The 21,455-nt window shown below is 32.1% G+C and overlaps 1 protein-coding gene and 1 long non-coding RNA gene across 4 annotated transcripts; both read left to right on the top strand.

The window, feature by feature from the left end:
* The first annotated feature begins 4,258 nt into the window (after positions 1–4,258).
* Positions 4,259–14,240, top strand: LOC110649983 (ethylene-insensitive protein 2.1). Of its 3 annotated transcripts, XM_058147503.1 has the most exons (9): positions 4,259–4,514; positions 5,359–5,826; positions 5,925–6,187; positions 6,684–6,770; positions 6,906–7,016; positions 7,097–7,309; positions 8,259–8,444; positions 8,560–11,259; positions 13,504–14,240. In XM_058147503.1, exons 3-9 carry the CDS (start codon positions 5,930–5,932, stop codon positions 13,840–13,842), a joined length of 3,894 nt encoding a protein of 1,297 aa, XP_058003486.1. In that variant the 5' UTR covers positions 4,259–4,514; positions 5,359–5,826; positions 5,925–5,929; the 3' UTR covers positions 13,843–14,240. The 3 variants fall into 3 exon arrangements, with proteins under 3 accessions (XP_058003486.1, XP_058003484.1, XP_058003485.1); XM_058147501.1 differs by having other exon boundaries at positions 5,359–6,187; XM_058147502.1 differs by lacking the exon at positions 4,259–4,514 and adding an exon at positions 5,198–5,272 and having other exon boundaries at positions 5,359–6,187.
* Positions 14,241–14,928: 688 nt separating this feature from the next.
* LOC110649990 (uncharacterized) lies at positions 14,929–16,853 on the top strand. The gene is made up of 3 exons (XR_002493867.2): positions 14,929–15,061; positions 15,605–16,274; positions 16,428–16,853. It is a non-coding gene; the product is annotated as an uncharacterized LOC110649990 (long non-coding RNA).
* The last annotated feature ends 4,602 nt before the right edge of the window (positions 16,854–21,455 follow it).

Genomic DNA, 21,455 nt, shown 5'->3' with positions numbered 1-21,455 from the left:
TTATTGCAATTGTTTAATACAATTGACTCAATACAACCCAAAAAAAGACCAAATACGTCATAAGTCGTGCCAAAAATCCGGCAGAGTCTCCCCTATACCTATGACCTACCAAATCTGCAAATGGGTTTAAAACACACTTCTATATCCACCAACCATACACCTACAACTCAATCATATCACACAGCCCCTCCTGGGCCCATCCAAACTGTCATCAATCACAATATATAAAATTACAGTTTAGTCCTTATAATTGACTCTTTTTACAAAAACCACCAAAATAAACTCTAAAAATTCTAAAACTTTGCCCCGCATGCCTTAGCAATATTACTAGACTAATGCAAAAAAAAATCATTATTTTTTGAGCTACCACGAATATTTATGGAATTTTAATCCCATTTAAGCACTATAAAATTATAAAAAAGTAAGGTTCAGGTTTACCTATGCCAATTCCGATCTCGGGAACGCGCTCGGGGCGTCTGACAAAGGTGGGGTATCCAAAATCCTGATCCAATTCCAAGACTTTTTCGATAGCCGGTCTGTCTGGTCGGAAATTCACAAATCCGGACAACTGTCGAGTTTCTACGAATTGAAGGTACCTACACGAAGCCCACAACACGGGGGTTAGTACATAAATTTTTCAAAATTTTCTAAGCTCATTTAATGCTCAGAAAAACACTACGAAATTCCGTGGGACCCATCGAAAAACGGTGTCGAAAAATTTCGAAATTTATATTGCCGTGAAGCTCTCGACGAGTGGAGTACTCTGGTACTCTCGGTTTTCTCGTGGGGTTCACGATTTGTGAGAAATCTAGCACAAAAATCAAAATGGTCTAAAACTTCCCGGACAAAAATTGAACAAACCGCTGAATGGATTTTGGTGTTCTTGGTGTCTATAGAAAGCTCTCGAGGTGTAGATGGTGTTTCACAAGACCCGGCCCAATTGGTGGCTGAATCGGTCAGATTTCTGCGGGGAAGACAAAGAGGTGCGCTGTGCGTCTCGGCTTCGTGGGCGGTTTCCCAGCATTCCAGGTGGCGGCCGGCGATGAGGGGAGGCTGGGGTGGCGCACCGGCGAGGTGGAGAGGGCTGGTGGCGGCTGGGTGGCGAGGGGAGGAGAGAGGAGAGAGAAAATGGGAGAGAGAGAAGGAGAGGTCGGGACGCGCACAGGGAGAAAGAAAAAGGAAAAAAAGGCTCGTCCGATTCGACCAGTCCGATCAGATTCGATTCAGTCAGTCCGATTCAAAATACAAAATTTTAAATTTTTTTACTTTGCCTTGGGACAGAAAATGAGGTCCAAAAATTTTGAAAAAATTTTAGAAAACTCAGAAAAATTCATAGACTCCAAATATATTTTTAGTTTTGCCACGTGGTCTTTAAATTAATTTTTAAAAATCATTAAAGTTTATATTTTCAAAAAATCGAACTCAATTTCTAAAATCTAAAAAATTTAAAATAATTTCTTAAAATTTAAATAAAATAAAATATTAATATTTATTCATAAAATAATAAATTTAAAAATTAGGAGTATTACAATTATGCACAATTAAAAGCAGAAAGATAACGTGAATCTTATGATAAGTAATATGTCTTTACCTAGTAAATTTAATCGCGGTTCTCATTATCAAAATTATTATGTATTTAATGACTTAATTTGATTGATGGTTCTTAAATTTATCATTAACTTTAACATAATTATTATATTTTTAATTATATTATATTAATAACATCACTTTTTTTTTTATAACAATTATTACTATATTTTGGTAAAATTTTAAACATGATAATCAAGTAAAAAAATTTATAATATAATTTTATTGAATATATATTAAAGTGGATATATATGTATGATACAAATTTAAATTTAATATTTGTGTATGAATAAATAATAACTCAGTAATAGTTTTAGCCATTTAAATGAAATTAATATATTTTCAAATATTTTACTTAAAAAATATTAAAAATTAATGTAGAGTTAAATTTAATTTTTTAATTATAATTATTTCAAAACAATTAAATATAAATCCCCAAATTATTTTTAATAGTATTTAAAACAATTTTTTTTAAAGCAACTTTTAACTTCTAAATCACAATCGAACCAATAAAAATCATATCTAATAAGTTTATTCGATTCATATCAATTTTAAGTTGGTAGAAGCAATTTTGATTTAAAAGTTTAGGGGTCCTCATCAAATTCTTTTATTGACATAATTTATCAAATTTTTTTTTTAAAGCACGCAAAAGAAAAGAAGTCTTGATATTTCATTATCATATATATTAAAAAAGTTTATTTTCCGAAAGTGTAGTGATTCAAATTCTTGATTAATTTTTATTTTAAATAATTTTTTTTTAATAAATATAATTTAATAAAGCCAAATAACTATTTAATTTCAATTTAATTTTAATTAAACTAATTTTAGTTAATTTTAATTTTAAATTAAATGGATACGATTTCGTATCAAACCATAATCCGGTCTAGGTTGTAATGAAAGCGGCCGGGCCGAATTCAGAGGGCTGGTAAGATTTGAAAGTTCTCAATTTCTACAAGTTTGGACAGAAAACTAATAAAATAAACGAGAATAGGACAAAACAAAACATCACGTCAAAATTTATATGATGAGACAAAACGAGCGTGGAATTAATCACTCACAAACAAATATAAAATAAATAAATAAATAAATAAATAAATAATTGATTGTGACCTATCACAAATCCATCTCTACACATTTGCTTATTTTTTTTAGAATATTGTAAATTATGTAAAAGTTATTCGTACCCATATAAATTATAGAGTATAAAAATAAATTATATAAAAATAAAAATTACTAAAATTATTAATATGTGTGTTATATTTTTAATAAAAAAAATTTTAAAAAAAGATAATATTCATGAGTTTGATAAAAAAGTTGAGGTAGAGTTATTTGTGACATTTAATATTAATTATGAAGTGCGTATAAGTATGGATTATATAAAAATAAAAATTTTATTAAAATTATTATAATTTTAATAATATTATATTTTTATTATTAATTTATGTGTATGCCTATTTTATTTATGATAAAAAACTTGTAAATTATATAAAAAGAAAAAAATAAAGATTTTAATTTTTAATATATTACAAAACAAGCACTTAATGTCAAAATGCAAATTGAATGGTCAATTCTATTAAAATTGAATGTATATAGACTTAAATGATTGATAAAATGTCATATTATATAAAATTATATAGATTTTATCAAAAATTATAATTTATTAAATTTTTATTAATGGAGTGATACATATTTGCATATAAGATTTTTGACAAAAATGTAAATGAAAAATCCTTTATAGGAGGGTTTATTTAATAATTAATTGAATCCCATGAATCTCATAGTTAGATATCTTTAAAATAAACAAATAAAAATATGATATGCTTTTTCCAAACTGGCAAATATATATACACACAAAAGCTTATTGAAAGGGGTAAAAAAGAGAAAGAGAAAGCCTACATAAAAAAGAGAACATGGTTGAGAAAGGGACACTCTAAAATTAAAAGAATATATAAAAGGTTTGTTTGACATGTTAAAATTGCTAGTAAAAAATAATTTTTTTAAAAATTTTAATTAAAAATATCAAAATTAATTTTTAATAAATTTAATATATATTAGTCTTAATATTTTAAAATAATAAAAGAAACTCAAAATAAAAAAAGTAATTTTTAGAAAAAAATCATTTTAAATATAATTGAAAAAGGAGTTTGAATTTTTTTTTTCATTATTTTAGTATTTTATATTTTAAATATGTTAAAAAATTTTAAATAATTTTTAATATTTTAATTAACAAATTTTGCAGCAACAACTCTAATGATAATATTAAATAAATATTTAAAATAATATTTTTTTAAAAATAATTTTTGATTCATAATTTTAATAGTAAATAAGTTTAAAATTAATATTTTTTAATACATTATCATAAAAAATTGAGAAAAAGAAGATTTGAATCTAACTCACTAAATGAATTCATATAGGTCACCTAATGAATTCATACTAGACTTTAATATTTAATTTTAATAATTTTGTTAATTATAAGTATATAATTTTTATATTTGAGTTAAAAATAATATTAAGAAAAAATTCTTTCAACAATAACACCATTTTTGCTTTTAATTTAATAAAAAAGCATTATTGCATTTTTTTAAGATTATTTTTTAATTTATTTAATTTTTCTTCTAGAACTTGAACCTATTGATAATATTGAAAAGGGCAAGCCAAGCCAACACCATTTATATATATTTCTCTTTTCATTTTCACTATCCTTTTCTCTCTCCACAACTTTCCCTGAAAACTGAGCTTTTCTCTCTAGAAAATTGAAAAGAGAGGAAACACTTTCTTATTAATAACTGCGTGGCCTGTCCTAAAGGCCTCTTTGGGATCTACTTAGCTTCTCTACTGGATAGAGATTGCAGAGAGGACTGCGAGACTTCCATATAGATTGATAGATACAGTGAGAGAGAGAGAGATATACAGAGAGAGCACAGCAGGTAAAACTCATCTGTTGTTCTAACCCTAATACAAAAAGCCCTAGGCTTGTACGGCGCATACTTTTGTCTTCTTTAAAAGTTTTTGGGTCGTCTAATTTGACCTTCAAATTCGTACTAATTGTTCAGATCTGTGCTGCTGGTTTCTGATTTTCTTGAGTTTGTGGGTCATTTCTGTTTTTAAAGCTAGGATTCCTTTTTTGTAAAAAAAAATTGGTTGGGTACTTCAAGGGTGTTTTTTTTTTTTTTCTCCCCTCTCTCCTTGTTTCATTTTTTTTAATTTTTTGTGCTATCAGTTATGCTTTTGTGAGATCTGTGATGGGTTATGATGGTGTTTTTGCATTTTAGTGGATTTAAGGATTTGGATTTTTTTTTTTAATTGTTATTAGCTTTGGAGGTTTGTTGCTTGTAGCAATGGGTTGAATTTGTTTGGAGTTAGTTCTGAAGTTGGTTTTGGAAAGAATAGTTGCTTGTATGTGAAGTGAAGGATGCTATATGGTTCTGTGGATTTTTTTTTTTTTGTATCTATGTGACTAAATCTTTGGGGAACTATAGTTGATGATGCTAGTTGGCTTGTGTGTAGCGTTATGATTTTGTGATTGTGTGTCCTTTGCATTGTTTCTGACCTTAGATAAATTTATGCCCAAATCCTTTCCATCATATGCTGATTCTTCCTAAAACCCAATTGCTGACTGTCGCATTTCTTTATGCTCGAGAAGTGATGGTTTTGGTTGGCATCTTCCTTTGTTGATGCTGATCTTGTAATTTCAGTTTCTCCGTATTACTTGGATTTAATGTTGTTTATTGTGTTTTTTTTTTCAATGGACTAATTTGTTTATTGAATCAGGAGTGGACATCAAAGTAGACAGAATTCAAATAATTTTGTTTCTCATGAATTGGCCTAAACAGCTACTCATGGTTGGGAGATGAGTAGGGTATCTAGCAGGAGGGCGTCGCAATCAATTTATGATGGCATGAAACTTAACTTAAATGCAAGGATTCGATTGGTATCTGATGATCACAGCTAATGTTGGAACTTGCTGCTAGCTGGCCTTCATATTAATTCTGACATGGGGAGATTTCACTGATTTGATCAGTTCAATTGCATTTCCCAGGGCTGCAAGTCCAGCAATATCTATGCTGTTGTTTGATACACTGTTCCTGCTTATTAATGTGCTCTAAAGAAAATGGATTTGACTTTGGCTTTGCTGATTCAAAGCATGTTTTGTTGAGTGACTCGCTAGTGTTTCATTGAATATTCAGTGATAGGTGGAACAAACTATCGGAGATGCAGATTTAAGCAGCAAATAACAATGTAATTGATTTGCTCATTATTCATAGAAGGGGTTGTTATTTTATACGGAACTGCTATTTAAGTATCATCTTGCTCTGGGACATACATTTTGATTGTAGTACCAATGAATAACATGGAGTCTGAGTTTGTGAATGCTAACCACATGCCTGGTATTCTTCATCGGCTGCTTCCTGCTGTTGGACCTGGACTTCTAATTGCAATAGGATATGTTGACCCTGGAAAGTGGGTGGCAACTGTCGAAGGAGGTGCTCGTTTTGGGTATGATCTAGTGCTTCCTATGCTCATTTTCAATTTTGCTGCTATTTTATGCCAATACCTCTCAGCTCGAATTGGTGTGGTCACTGGAAGAGATCTTGCCCAGGTATTTACTTATTTCTTTGAGGATGTTATACCAGGTTATATTCCTTATTTGCCATAATTTGGCTACAGATGTTCCCTTGGAAGTTTCGTGTTTTTTTTTTTTTAATGTTTTTGGTTAGGTTATCATGAATTCATGATCTATTACTTCCTCTGGCATACAGTAATTAGTAAAATTTGGAAAGGAAAAATAAATTGGTGCAAGTTTACATGGAATTGTCCATATTACACCTCTTCCTTTTCACTTAGGTCAAAACATGTGCACGTCACTTTCTAAGGGTGAGAACGTATTATTCTATTTATTTTCAGGGGCATAAATATGCACAGATCTATCTATTATCTGAGGCTTTGCATTCTGAAGAATAGGACTTAATTTTAACAATAGTTGGCATCTTTGTGGTACCTCTTGTTTTTTAGCATGGTTGTTTGGATGGTTGGTTGGCTCCATGTTTCATTTTAAGTTTAATTAACCATGTTCTTTTCCCTTTTTCATGCCATAGATTTGCCATGATGAGTACGACAAGTTCACGTGCATGTTTCTTGGAGTTCAAACAGCACTTTCTGTGATTGCATTGGACCTAACTACGGTGGCTTTCCTCATTCTTGTTTAAACATATACATCTGGTTGCTTTTTTCTAAGATAATGACCTAAGATATCTAATGTGGTGATAATACTTTAATCCCTTGTTTTAGTTAACATATGAATGTATTGATTTCACTAGATCCTTGGCATTGCACATGGTCTTAATCTTCTCTTTGGGGTGGACTTGTCTACCGGTGTTTTTTTAACTGCTGTTGATGCTGTTTTGTTTCCACTTTTTGCCACCCTCCTGGTAAGTCCAGTAACTCAATTTTGTCTGTTATTGTATCTTAGAAATATCACCTACAGTTTAGTTATTGTTCTGTGTTCCAGGAGAGATGCAGGGCAAATTTCCTATGCACATGCATGGCAGGCTTTATATTGCTTTTTTATTTTTTTGGAGTGCTTGCCAGTCAAACAGAAATCCCACTTTCCATGAATGGGATGCTGATAAAGTTAAGTGAGGAAAGTGCATTTGCCCTGATGAGTCTTCTTGGAGCGAATATTATGCCTCATAATTTTTATCTCCATTCATCTTTTGTGCTGGTATTTTTCTTTTCCTTCCACCTTCTCCCCATTTTCCCTTTTTGTGCTTTTGGCTTTTGTGTGATTAATCAATGTCATTTAGGTAATATTGGTGAATAATCATTGTGATTTTATCTGTTATTTCATATCTTACAAGGAATTTTTCTGCTGCTTGAGTTACATGCTTGTTTGTCTGACATAGCCAAAAGGCAAAAGTGGCTTATCCTTCTCACAGGATTTGGCAAAATAAAATTTTCTCTATAAGTTCATTTCTGGTATTGAATCAGTGAATCTACATATTTTTCTTTAGATTGCAAGGAATCTGGTGTCAATGCAAAGGGCATACATGTCCCCTGGTCTCTGGATAGGTCTCTGTTTATGTTTGGTGAAGGCTTCCTAAGTGTGGGTGAAGAAAAGAATTGAAGTTAGAATAGAATTTAGATCAGGTGTGATTGTTTATTTTCTGATGTGACATAATTATCAGTTGGTTTTGCTGGTGGTTCCATCATTCTTGTTTCATCATCATTATTATCATTAAAATAATTAAATTATGCTTTATTGGGCCTAGTGCTCAAGACATAGTTTGATGCACAGCCTGTTCATGAGGTGGGGATGGAAAGCATTTAATAACGGGGAGGTACATAGGTAGAACCTGTTATGAAATCTTCATGATGTTTAATTTCCTTAAAAGGTTTTTCCTTATAATTGAGGAATGTCTAAACAAGACTTGTAGAGAGATGTTATTATAATAATCCCGACAGTAGACCTGGCTTGCGAGTTTTGATGACATGCAATTGTGGTGTATGATTTATATATGAGGAGTATTGCTACTTCCCTTTTTAGCTTGTTAGTTTTTGTCCAATTGCTCTCTTTTCAAGCCCAAACATTTCCTTTTACAAGTTCAATATTTATATTTTTTAACTTCTATATGTCACTTTCTAAAATTCTTCTGTCTTTAACATTATTGCAGCAGCATCAGGGTCGTCAGAATATTTCTAAGGATGCCTTGTGTCATCACCATTTTGTTGCCATCTTATGCATCTTTAGTGGCATTTTTTTTGTGAATTATGTCCTTATGAACTCAGCTGCAAGTGTGTTCAACAGTACTGGCCTTGTTTTGCTCACTTTTCCTGATGCAATGTCACTAATGGAACAGGTACAATTTTTTTCTCACAGTGCTTGGTCTTGATTACTTCTTTTGGCATGCAATGCTTATTCTATATAAATTTCATAAATACTTGCCAAATTTGATGTTCTACAAATGAATTCAGGTGTTCAGAAGTCCAATGGCACCCCTTGCCTTTTTAACCATTTTGTATCTTACAAATCAAATCACAGCATTAACCTGGAATGTTGGTGGGCAAGTAGTCTTACATGATTTCCTCAGACTAGATATACCTAATTGGCTTCAACATGCTACAATCAGAGTTATCGCTATTGTTCCAGCTCTTTATTGTGTATGGACTTCAGGAGTGGAAGGAATATACCAGTTGCTTATTTTTACACAGGTTATGATTGCACTGTTGCTTCCATCTTCTGTGATTCCACTTTTCCGGGTGGCATCATCAAGGCCAATAATGGGTGCCTACAAAATTTCTCAGCTTTTGGAGTTTTTAGCATTGATTACTTTCATGGGTTTGTTAGGCTTAAAGATTATATTTGTGGTAGAAATGATTTTTGGTGACAGTGATTGGGTTGGTAATTTGAGGTGGAACATAGGTAGTGGTGCATCTGTTGCTTACATTGCACTTCTCATCACTGCTTGTTCGTCATTTTGTTTGATGCTTTGGTTAGCTGCAACACCATTGAAATCTGCAACTCACATAGAAGCTCAGGTGTTGAACTGGGAAGTACCCAATTCACCTGAACCATCTACGTGGAGGGAGGAAATTTTTTTACCTGAAAATCTACGTGATGGAGTGGAACCCATTCAAAATCAGGAACAATTACCAGAACCTGGGAATTCCATGGAGAGTTATTCAGATATGACTGGTGTACATGCTGAACCCAATTTGCCTGAGACAATTATGGAATCTGATCAGGAACTGCATTTGAAAACTAATAATGAAAGTCATTCTGATGTTAAGTTTCATAGCCCGCCAATAACCTATCAAGAGGAATCAACTTCCACAATAGACACAGTATCAGTGTCAACTTCTGTTGATGAAGTTGTTGATGGTGACCTGCCAGACACTGCAATGGTTAAGGTTGAGTCGATGGAACCAATTGAAAAGACTTTGAGGATAGAGGGAGATTTGCAGGCTGAAAAGGAGGATGATGAGGGAGACACTTGGGAGCCTGAAGAATCATCCAAAGTGGTTCCTGGAAGCACTTCATCTCTGACATCTGATGGTCCACCATCATTTAGGAGCCTAAGCGGAAAAAGTGATGAAAGTGGGAATGGTGCTGGAAGTCTTTCGAGATTAGCTGGGTTGGGGCGAGCTGCAAGGCGCCAATTAGCTGCAGTTCTTGATGAATTTTGGGGACAGTTGTATGATTTTCATGGGCAAGCAACTCCAGAAGCGAAGAATAAGAAACTGGATGTGTTACTGGCTGATTCAAAGCTTGCATCTGCCTCATTGAAAGTGGATAATGCTGGAAAGGAATTTAGTGGATATTACCCACCTGTAGGTGGCAGAGGAACTGATTCTATGATCAATACGAGATTATGTGATTCCCCCCAGCAGCTGAGGGTGCAAAGCAATATGGACTCGTCATATGGGGTTCAGAGGGGATCATCCTCATTGTGGTCCGGCCGCATGCAATTGCTGGATGCATACGTGCAAGGTTCCAGCCGCAATGTTGTTGACTCTTCTGAGAGGCGGTATTCTAGTGTGCGCACTCTCCCTTCTTCCGATGGCTGGGATAATCAGCCAGCTACAGTGCATGGTTATCAGATTGCATCTATAGTCAACAGAATTGCCAAGGATAGAAGTTCCAATTGTGTGAATGGCCAGATGGAGTCCCCAGCTCCAATATCCCCATCTTTGGGCCCTGGAAACTATAGGGGCCCACTTGCAGTTGCCTTGGGGCAAAAATTGCAAAATGGATTAAGTTCTTCACAAGCCTCGAGGTATCAGAACTTTGCTGCATCTGGAAATAGCCCACTGCAGTCTGAATTACCATATTATGATGTTTACTCTTCTGGATCTGCTGACAACACAGGGATGTCAGCCAATACGAAGAAGTATCATAGTTTGCCTGACATTTCAGGGCTTTCTTCTGGTCCTTATAGGGATATATATATGTCTGAAAAGAGTACTCAGTGGGACAATACAGTTGGATTTGGAGCAACTGTTGGGATAACAAGTTATGAACCTTCCTTCTATTCAAATAGTGGATCAGGAGTGCGAGGTTCTATGGCTTTTGATAATGTATCAAAAGGATATGGAGATGCTTTTTCCTATTCTATGAGTTCAGACCATGGATCCATCTGGTCCAAACAGCCATATGAGCAGTTTGGCCCTGTGGATAAAAGTCGTGTTGTTGGGAGTGGAATAGGAAATAGGTCAAATTCAAGTACTCAAGAAACTTTCTCTCTTGTGGATTCAGAGGCCCAGCTTCTTAAATCATTCAGATGTTGTATTGTTAGGCTTTTGAAATTGGAAGGGTCTGATTGGCTGTTTGGGCAAAATGATGGAACTGATGAAGATCTAATTGATCGTGTGGCTGAGAGGGAGAGATGTTTGTATGAAGTTGAAACAAGAGAGATAAACCGCATGGTTCACATGGGTGAGTCTCAGTATTCCTATTCTGACAGGAAGCCAAGTTCTGTATTGAAGAATGATGAGGCTGGTATAGCCAACATTCTGGTTTCCTCAGTTCCTAATTGCGGGGAGGGCTGTGTTTGGAGAGCAGATTTGATAACAAGCTTTGGGGTTTGGTGCATACACCGCATTCTTGATTTGTCACTCATGGAAAGCCGGCCAGAGTTATGGGGAAAATACACTTACGTGCTTAATCGTCTCCAGGTTAATTTCCTGAACCTTATGCTCTGCATATGATGCTTGGTCTTAAATCCTGCTTTTTAGCATACAGACATTCTGCTCAAGTTGCAGAATTTTGCTTTTCATCTTGTGCATATTTGCATATCCTTTTTCCTGTTTGAGCCAAGCCATTCCTTTGCTGATGTACTCGCTATTCTTATTATCACGTCTAAATAATCTCGTTGAACCCTCCTTTACCCTATGTTTGGAAGCAAATTTTGGGAGGGGGGATGGGAGGGATGAAAGTTGGATAGAAAAAGAATTGTCCTCCCATTGTTTGGATTGGAAGGAGAGTGGAAGGAATCCGCTCTCATTGTTTAGATTGGAAGGAAAATAAAAGGAATGAATTTGAGGGAAAAAAAATGGTGGGCCCAATGTGTATTTTTCATCCCATTTTCTTTCCATTTCCTTTCTTGCTTCTTTCCTCTTTCCCAAACAAACGTAAAATATTATATTTAGGGTCTGTTTACTTGTGGAAAATAATGTTTTATTTTTCATTTTCCATTTTCTAAGAAAATTATAGTTTTCATTTTCTATGAAAAGCAAAAGAAAATATGGAAAACATGAATTTAAAAGAATAAAAAAAATTATTCATAGCTTTTGTAATTAAAAAAAAAATTTAAATCATTGTAAAAATTTTTAAAAACTTATTTTATGTTTAAATTTTTTTAATGTTAATAATTTATTTTAGAATAAATTACTATTTAGGCTGTGCACTTTATTGAAATTAACTACTTGGTTCTTACATTTTGAAAAATATACTGTTTAGTGGCTGTAAATTGTTTTGTTAAACTGTTTAATCCCTTCATTAATTTTTTTGTTAGTCAATGCCAGTCAAACTATTATTTAGTTTTTGTATTTTAATGAAACTAATTAGTCCCTATATTTTTAAAAAACACATTAGTTAGTTCCTCTAATTTGGTTCTGTTAATTATTTAGTCCAATAATTTTTTTTTATACTAAACTGCGCTATATTTCTTTCATACCCTTTCTTATTTTTCTCTCTCCATGTTTCTACTCCTTTGTACCTACACCGTTCTCCTTCTCGTTCTCTCTTTGCTTTTATCTTTTGATAAAAATAGTATAAGAAGTTTGCATAAAAAGGTTAATTAGTTTCCTTATATTTCTAAGTAATCAAGGAAAATTATTTCTTAATAGAGAACACAAAAATGATATCTATGGAATTGGATGAATACTTGAACAATTTTTTTTTTTTACTAAAGTATATTCAGATTTAGTCTCTATGTTGCAAAATTTATATTTTTATCCAAAAATTATGTTTTTTAAAATAAAGTGACAAATTAATTAGTTTCCCTAAAAAAAAGACTAAATAGTAGTGTTTTTCAAAATAAATGGATCAACTAATTAGTTTCCTTAAAATGGAGGGAGTAAATAGTAGTTTGACTGTTGTTGACTAACGGAGAATTTGATGTAGGGATTAAATATTTTAACTTAAGCAAAATGCATGGATTAAATAATATATTTTTCAAAATACTATGACCAAGTAGTTAGTTTTGTTAAAATACAGAACTAAATATTTCTTTTATTTATAATAATATGATTAATTTTTTATTTGTAAATTATAATGTTTCTAAACAATTATTCAGTTTTAGATATTAAAAAGTTATAGCATAATTTTGATGATGAAAAAGTTATGGTTTTTTGGTTGGAAAACAGAATCTTTGTCGTAAAGGAAAACAGTTTTCAAATTTTAGTTAAATTTTGTAAAATTGGTTTTCCAATTCTCTATTTGGAAACTTGACATATGTGAATATAAAACTCTATTTTTCAGTTTTCTTTTAAAACTCTTTAAGAAACTATCGTAGTTTTCTACAAGTGAATATGCCCTTAAAATTTCCACTCCATTTCTCTGTCCTCCCAATTTCCCTGCTTTTCCCATAGTATTAATGTATTACTCTCCCTCCCTCCCTTTATCCAGCCAAATTATAGCAGGAAATTATTCTGTCTGGGTTTTACGAAGCTTTTTTTTCTTGGTGCAATTTTCATTTGGGAGGCATATATGTGGTTTGTTACTTGTTATTATTGGCATCTTTATACTCTTGAACTTCATTGTGTGGTTTGTGTACATCCATGCAACTTGAATCATTGAATTGCTATCATAATTGCCACTGCTCGCCAAAGCCTAAACCATGGTGTCATTTCTAAATTTGACTCATTTATTTTTCTTTCTTTCTTGTAATGCTAACAACAGTATCTTTTAATTAGCAGGGTATCATAGATCTGGCATTTTCAAAGCCCCGTAGTCCAATGTCTCCATGCTTCTGCCTTCAACTCTCTGCAGCATATCAGCGTAGGTCAAGCCCTCCTGTGGTGAATGGAATGTTGCCTCCTGCTGCAAAACCAGGGAGGGGGAAATGCACTACTGCAGCAACGCTTTTTGACTTAATCAAGGATGTAGAAATTGCCATATCTTGCCGAAAGGGTCGATCAGGCACTGCTGCCGGTGATGTGGCTTTCCCAAAGGGAAAAGAAAATTTGGCTTCTGTGCTTAAACGATACAAGAGGCGATTATCAAGCAAGCTGAATGGGAATAAAGGAGGGATGTAGGCCAAAGCAAGATTGTGAGTCTGCCTCAACTGGGTAAATATAGGGCTGTTTGATTTTGAAAATCAGATAATACTGTGATGAGAAGTTCAGTCATGGGGCTCTCTTTCTCATGTGTATTAAAAAGTCAATGTGCTGCAAGTTTTACATGGTTTTATGTAATGTATACATATGATAAAAGATTTAAGGGATGCGTAATTGCAGCATAATTAAAGAAATGGGTAGAAAGGTGGAACTTTGATAATAACGCACTTTCTGGTTTTTGTCACTTTTAAGGCAATGTGGATTATTGCGTTGGGTGGGGGAAAATACCTGTACTTGATCTCTATCCTCCTAAAATCGTATATGTCTCGAGTTCCGTGACTGACAAACTGACAATGTTACTGTCTTTTTTGAGTTTACATCAGCTTATGTAAACGCTGGAGTTTTGGTTGTGTCAATAATTGTCAGTTTCTCAAATTCATCACAGGCGTTGACTTCCTCTCACTTAAGGGATGTTGAAAATGCTGAAAAATAGAAAATTTGCTGTTGAAATAAGCATAAACTGAAAGCACTGCTACGTAAATTCTTTTTCTACCTCTCTCACGTGTACATGGCCAGAATGTTTTAGAATTTGGTATTATTTACTTATTTCTAATTGATATTTAAATTTGGGATTTTATAATTATAAAAATAATTTTAATCACTTACAAAAAACTAGTTTTCTGAAAGTGTTTTTTTTTTTAATATATATATATATATATATATATATACACATTTTGAATTAAAAGGGACCTTAATTATTTTCACATAAATGTTTTCATTTTTATAAATATTAACCTTGGTACATAGTGTTGCATGCAGGAGGAGTGCTGAAATGGTGAGGCTTTTGTTGGAAACTCTTACATTGTATGTTGTCCATCGAAGATACCTTGTAGTCGACTCAGTTTAGTTGAGAAGCCCTGTTAGAGAGTGCGACCTCGCCATGAGGCTATGATGTGCAGAAATGATCGAGTCGGGTCACGTCAGTAAGACGTTTCAGGCCCCTTGTTCTGAAATTGTGAAAAGTAAAAAACGCGTTTTTAAGAAAAAAAAAATATATAATATATCACTTAAGTCTAAAACGCGAGAGAACAGAGAGAAAGAGGTGAGAGCATTGGATGAGCGCCATATTATAGAAAGAAGAAAAAGAAAAAAAGGAGGACTTACCTTGCGGCGATGGCTCTAAAACAGCCGCGCACAAGTAAGTCGATTCACGATCCCTTAATCTTCCCAGTTCCCATGCTCTATTATGCCTCTTATTGGCTTTTTATATATGGGTTTTGAATCTTAATCAATGGTTGAGATTGACTTTTGGCATGTGGGTTTAGCTGTAATTTAGCTCATTGACTGTATTTTTTCATTTTTAATATACTTAATAATTTAACAAACGAAAATGTAATCTTCAATATATATATATATATATATATATATATATATATATATATATATATATATATATATTCTTAAATTGCTTCATAATATAATCAATTTCTAATAATTACGAAAATAAATTTTATTTTTACCAAATTAATTATATTATTTGGTGAGGCTATTCTTTTAATATTTATATTATTGTTAATTTCATCTTGATATCAATTATGAAAACGACTATGATATTAATATTACTGAATTAAAAAAACTCATTAATTATTATATATATATATATATATATATATAATATTTCTGTTTTCTATATTTTTTTAAAATGTCATTTATTCGTATATTTTTGCGCTTTCCGTGTCAGCGGTACATCGCCATTTCTCTCACGGTCCTATCAATGGGCTAAGCTATGCCGCTGACCCTCTAAGGCAAAGTGCATATGAGCTCTACATTCGTTTCTCCCTGAAATCATCGCGGTTAGATCTGCATTTTCTACGTTTTTTTGGGAGGCGCCTCTGCTGTCTTGGAAGACTGTTGGCTTTTCTTGGGTGTTTGCAGGAACTAGGCGTCAATGTTTCCTCTTCCAGACAGCGATCGGAGCTGGGTGGCACTGCTGACTGCTGCCTCTTCATGGTTCTGTTGGTAGCCTAGGATTTCTTGTGTGATGAACTTGGGACTTATCTGTTTTTAGGGCTAGCTTAATTCTTTAGGGCCTCTAGTCCATTGTGTTTCTTCTCTGTGGTTGAGCTGCTGTTGGATCTGGCTTTGTAACCTTGGGCTGACAATGAAACTTATCTTCGATTAAAATTAAAAAAAAAAAAAAAAAAGAAGAAACTTCATTGTGATATTAGTCGTTATTGGAGTGGGTGAACTGCTCGCATCACCACATGATACCATAGTGATAAGAGAGGTGCCACGTAGAGTGAGTTTTTCTCCTAAATCAAAGCCAAGAAACCCTAACTCTTCCCATTTTCAGAAATTTCTCCATCATTTCTTTACAACCCACGACAATTTGCTTATTTTGAATCACAGAGGTAAGCTTTTTTTCTAATTGAATTCAGTTTTGAGCTTTATGTAAATGACAAAAACCTCCAATTTCACTGCTTTAGAAAGAAATATGTCATTTGGGAACCGACATGGTTGATTCTGAATTGCTGATTTGTAAAATTCAATCTGTTGTGTTGCAGAGGAAGCAAAAGGCAAACCCAGAAATGGGTTACGTAATAGTGGTGTCATTGCCATTGATACTGTTTATAATAATATTGGCCCTTGCATGTTACCTTCTTGGTAGGAATTGGGGTAGAAGACAAGCTGCAGCTGCTCGAATTCCTCAATATTACGGGCCTTCTGCCCCTCCTCCTCGAGCCCAACCTCCTCCCATGGATAAGCCATCTGAGGTTTAGATTTGCTTATATTCGTGTTTCCATATCTTATATGCTTCACTTTATGCTTGTATACTGTGTATTTAAATCAAAAGTAGACGAACGCGATTGTACATATTACTTGTTTTTCTATAAGTTTTAGATATTTGGATAAGGTTGTCACAGTTAGTCAATCGATGATCAGACTTTTTTTTCTTTAAAGAATCCAATTTGATTATTGAACCAACTTCATGAATCGTCCACATCTCATATTATTTTAGTATTCTCATATCCCATATCACTTAATATGCTTACACCGTAGATAATTATCTATATTATGAGAAAATGTATCTTGCTAAATAAGGTTGGACTAATTGGCAAAAAATGAGATATTATGGATTTAAAAACAAAAAAGTCACCTGTTGATAGATAGGATGGGTAGGAGATGTGTTCCTTGATCTTTATTTTAAGCTTTGAATTGAATGAGAGTCTAGGGATAGTCTAATTCAATTGAAGATAACTTTTGCAAGTAATGCCACCTGAAGAAAAGTGAGCTCAATTTTGGATATAAGAAGAATCTCATGGTATATGTATTCTTTTCTTCTGTTCTTTTGTTTGGAGAAGCATTTCTTCTTCACCAGAGGCATAACTTGTCAGTCAGCAAAAGTCATCTGTTGCCGGTTCTCCCACCCATTTTTAATTTGAGTGTCTGAGATGCATATTCCAATTGTTGCAGATTACGTGACTGTAGCTTGAGGATAATTTTTGATAAATAACTCAACTAAACTTTTATCCCATAGATTTGGGGTCGGCTATATGGATTCGCTTTCTCCACTCTAAACGATTTTGGATTAAATCATCAGAAATGTGTAGTGCTTTTAGGATAATTTTTGATAAATATAATTTTTTTTTTTTTAAATTACATGTGTTTTGGCAGAAATATTCAATGCCATTGTATGATGCCACAATAAGCAACTTTAATGTCATTATCATATCAAAACTTACTTGTATAATTGATCCAAATTGCCTTCTTCAACAGCAAGATCCTCATTCTTTTGCCATGGCAAAATAACCAGAGTTTTGATTTTTTGAAAGTCCTCCCATAAAGCAGTCTCCATTCTAAAATAGTCCGTTCCACAGGCCCAGTACAAAACATAATAAGCATAATATTTGCAAAATTCTTCCTCCACCGAATCAAGTTGCCAATCTCATAACTCACTGCCCCAATATAAGACCCTAGCTACATTTGTACCCTTCCTTACCTTCATATCTATTAAATCCCAATATTTTTTTTTATAAATCCCTTGTCTCATTTAGAAGATACCACAGAAGAATAAAGAAATTCTCTTAAAGATTGAAAGAGATGTATTTTGCAAGTATTGAGAATGAAGTTATTATGAATAGATTTCAGCTATGAAAAATAGACATCAATCATTTTAATTTAATTATAACAGCTTTTTATTGTCAATTTCTATTTATTTTATATATATTATTTTTATAAATTATATATTTTAATCGGACCTCATTGGAATTTTTGCTTTTATATATCAGCTTGCAGCAACGGCACAATCTTAGTCGGTGGACTCTGCAAGCCCATTAGCCGCTCAATTGGTTTCGTTATAACCATGCTTGAACTTCACTTGCCAAGGACGATGCATTAGGCTCCTGCACTGAGCCATAAGACCATAAAATTTCACATTGGGCCTACTCTTACCTAAAAGAAAATTCAGAGAAACCATAGATAGAATCCATATCAACCTCCACTTTGCGAAATCTTAATTCCCAAGTACTTGTAAGCCCATTCAATACAGATTGCAATTCCGCCTGCTTTGCTGTATGAACGCCCATCCGCGCTAAAAAACCACACATACAATTACCCAAATGGGTTTTAATAATACCTCCACCACCTCCACGCCAAGGGTTCCCTTTGAAAGCTTCATTGGTATTCAATTTAGCTCTACCCTCTTGGGGAGAATGCCAAGAAATCGGCACTGGCATAAGTTCCTAAACCCAATTTGAGCCGCCCTGAATTCATCTTGCACAATATTAAAAAAATAATTTATTTCTATGCACTTTATAATTTTAGCAAAAAATATAAATATATTATTAAAATTATGTTTTAAAATTTAAAATTTATTTATAATAATAAATTTATATTATATAATAATAAATTTAAAAAAAAAAAAAGTCTCATGGGAAAATCCGCTCCACCTGGATTCCGAACTTTTGTGGGGAGGAAACCGGGGGAGTGATCCTTACCCTCAACCTATCTTGTTACTATTTCTAACCAGCACCATAATATGCCTAGCAGCATCATATGTTACATACATTTGCTAGGCCATAGAATTTTTTTTTTTTATATGAAATTGAGGAAATAGAACTCAAATTTTTACTACGTGAATAATATGTTTTTAGCTATTAAATCAAATCAGCCTAAAACCATAGAAAATGAGTGATTTTTATAAGACGTTCATGAATTTTGTCTCATCTTTCATTTTCATCATTTAATTTCAATTTGTTACTAAAGAATTCATGAACTTTAATTTTGTTTCACAAATATTCCTCTAACTTGCTACAAACCGTCAGTTTAATAAATAATTAAATATTAGTTATTTTCTCTCACATTTAAAAAATATTAACAGCTTCAATTATCATTTAAATTTATTATAAAAATATCAATATCATTATAATGATTTGTTTCCTATAAAAGATGAGGTTTTATCTATTATTAAAAAATATTAAAATTATATTTATAAATGTGATATTATAGTTTAAAAGGATCTTTTAATCTGAAAATTTATTATTACAAGTTAGATAAATTTTTGTTTAAATAAAATTAAAATTCAGAAAATTTTTTAATAATAAATTAAAATTAAAAGGGAAAGTGAAATAAATTGACAATTTTAATGACAAATTATAAACGTGCACATAAATTAAGAAATACGAGAATAATAATTTTATTAAAATATAATCACAACATTTATTAATGGAAATAAAATTTAATAATAAATAACTTTTTAAGGTCAAATTCAGTCCGTCCGATTGCGGGCGGGGTGGTAGGTGGGATGTGTGGCGCCGATTCAAAATTCTGGTCTCTGGACCCCACGCGCCAGCCATTGCCCATTAGGATATTTATAGTTTGACATTTCCAATATTTTTTTTTTATCAGAACTTTACAATCTTTTATAAATTCTTTCTTTTTTATTTTTTTTAAAACTTATTTTCAACTTAATTTTTACATATTAAAATTAAATTTACTTCTCGAACAATTTTAAATACGCATTCTCTTGCATTGATACATTATTTTTAATTAACATTAATCTCGTTTACGCTGAATTAATCTATTAAAAAAAAGAGTAAAACATTTTAATGAGTATTTTTTTGAAAATATATTTTCTAATTAGATTCATTATTTTTTGTTTATAATTTTAATTAGAGTTTAAATATGTTTAGAGGCAGTCAATAGATTGGATCAGATAAAGTTAAATTTACATTATTTTAAAGGATAAATAATTTTAGATTTAAAAATTATAGTTGATTCAATATTGGATGTCGCAATGAGACAGCTTTGCTCCTTCCTCCTACCTACCCCACGGAGGAAACTGGTGGGGAGTGGTCCAATATTATATTCCACCTTTTCTGCATGTGTTTTTGCCTTTGATCTGAAATACTTTTTACCGAACAAAACTTGTATTATAGATGTTAATTTTCTTCTCGTCTAGCACAACTCGTTACTCAAATGAAATTTATGATTTATATCCTTTGTGTTCATCATACGTAATTAATTCTTGAATTTTTGAGTTAGGTATAAAAAATCTAAAGAATTGTGCTATCATTATATAAATCTATCTGTTTCATTTTACTCACGATTCAATTATTTATTTTAAAAAAAATTTCTGTCAAATCTGTCATAGATTAAAAAATATAAACACGTGAAACTTATATATTTAATAAGTGGACTTTATTATATATTTTATATCTTAAATTTATAATAAATTAAATCTAAACAAGAAAAAATTTTATTTTAAATATAATTTCATGCAAAATTAAGGAATTCTATTGTATTATGATAGGAGAGGGTTTCTACCCTACCAAAATTATTTATACTAGTTGAATTTATTGGATAAAATTCTTATATGTTTATCAAATTAAAATTTATTGTAAAAATTGTGAAAAATAGTCAAACAAAAGACAAAAGGGGCATGCATACCAACCCACCTAAGCATATACTTTTTTTATATTATTTTCTTGATTGGAATCTTTCTTGGTAGAAAATTAGTGAATACAATGACTTGATCAAATCTTAATATCAAGGTTCATTAGTTACTCAATGGACTCCATCACTTAGCTACCAATCCAATTAATATGTTTTTTACCCCTTACATTTTCCCTATTTTGAGAACTAATACCTAATTACTCAATTTTCTTAAAAATTCATCCATCTTAATTTTGATATAATTTATGCACTTTAATTTTAATAATATTTTAAATTTTCATATCACTCACTTGACATATCTAATTTCCAGTTTTTATTTTCCCCAATCCCTAAGAAGACCAATAATAATTAAAGAAAGAGAGGTAAACTTAAACTATAATTATTAATTAATTAATTAATTATTAATCCTGCACTAATTAGTTGGTCATATTTGACCAAAGTGACTTCAATCCAACCCATCTCTTACATTGCTACCTACCATCACTCTATTTTTATTTCTTTTATTTTCTGTAATTTTTGGATTTATTTTTACTTATTTTTTAATCACTGTTTAATCACTGTTTTCTAAGCAATATAATATTTATGGAAATTAATTTTTATCATATCAATATTATTATTTTTTTTAATCAGAATATTTT

The sequence above is a fragment of the Hevea brasiliensis genome, chromosome 5 (assembly GCF_030052815.1).
Source record: "Hevea brasiliensis isolate MT/VB/25A 57/8 chromosome 5, ASM3005281v1, whole genome shotgun sequence".
In the NCBI taxonomy this organism is placed as follows: Eukaryota; Viridiplantae; Streptophyta; class Magnoliopsida; order Malpighiales; family Euphorbiaceae; genus Hevea; species Hevea brasiliensis.
This window is presented reverse-complemented; position numbering and strand designations above follow the sequence as displayed.

Coding starts and splice junctions, on each gene's coding strand:
- LOC110649983 (XM_058147503.1), top strand. CDS start 5,930: ATGAATAACATGGAGTCTGAGTTTGTGAATGCTAACCACATGCCTGGT. Junction 6,188..6,683: donor CTGGAAGAGATCTTGCCCAG/GTATTTACTTAT, acceptor TTCATGCCATAG/ATTTGCCATGATGAGTACGA. Junction 7,017..7,096: donor CACTTTTTGCCACCCTCCTG/GTAAGTCCAGTA, acceptor TCTGTGTTCCAG/GAGAGATGCAGGGCAAATTT.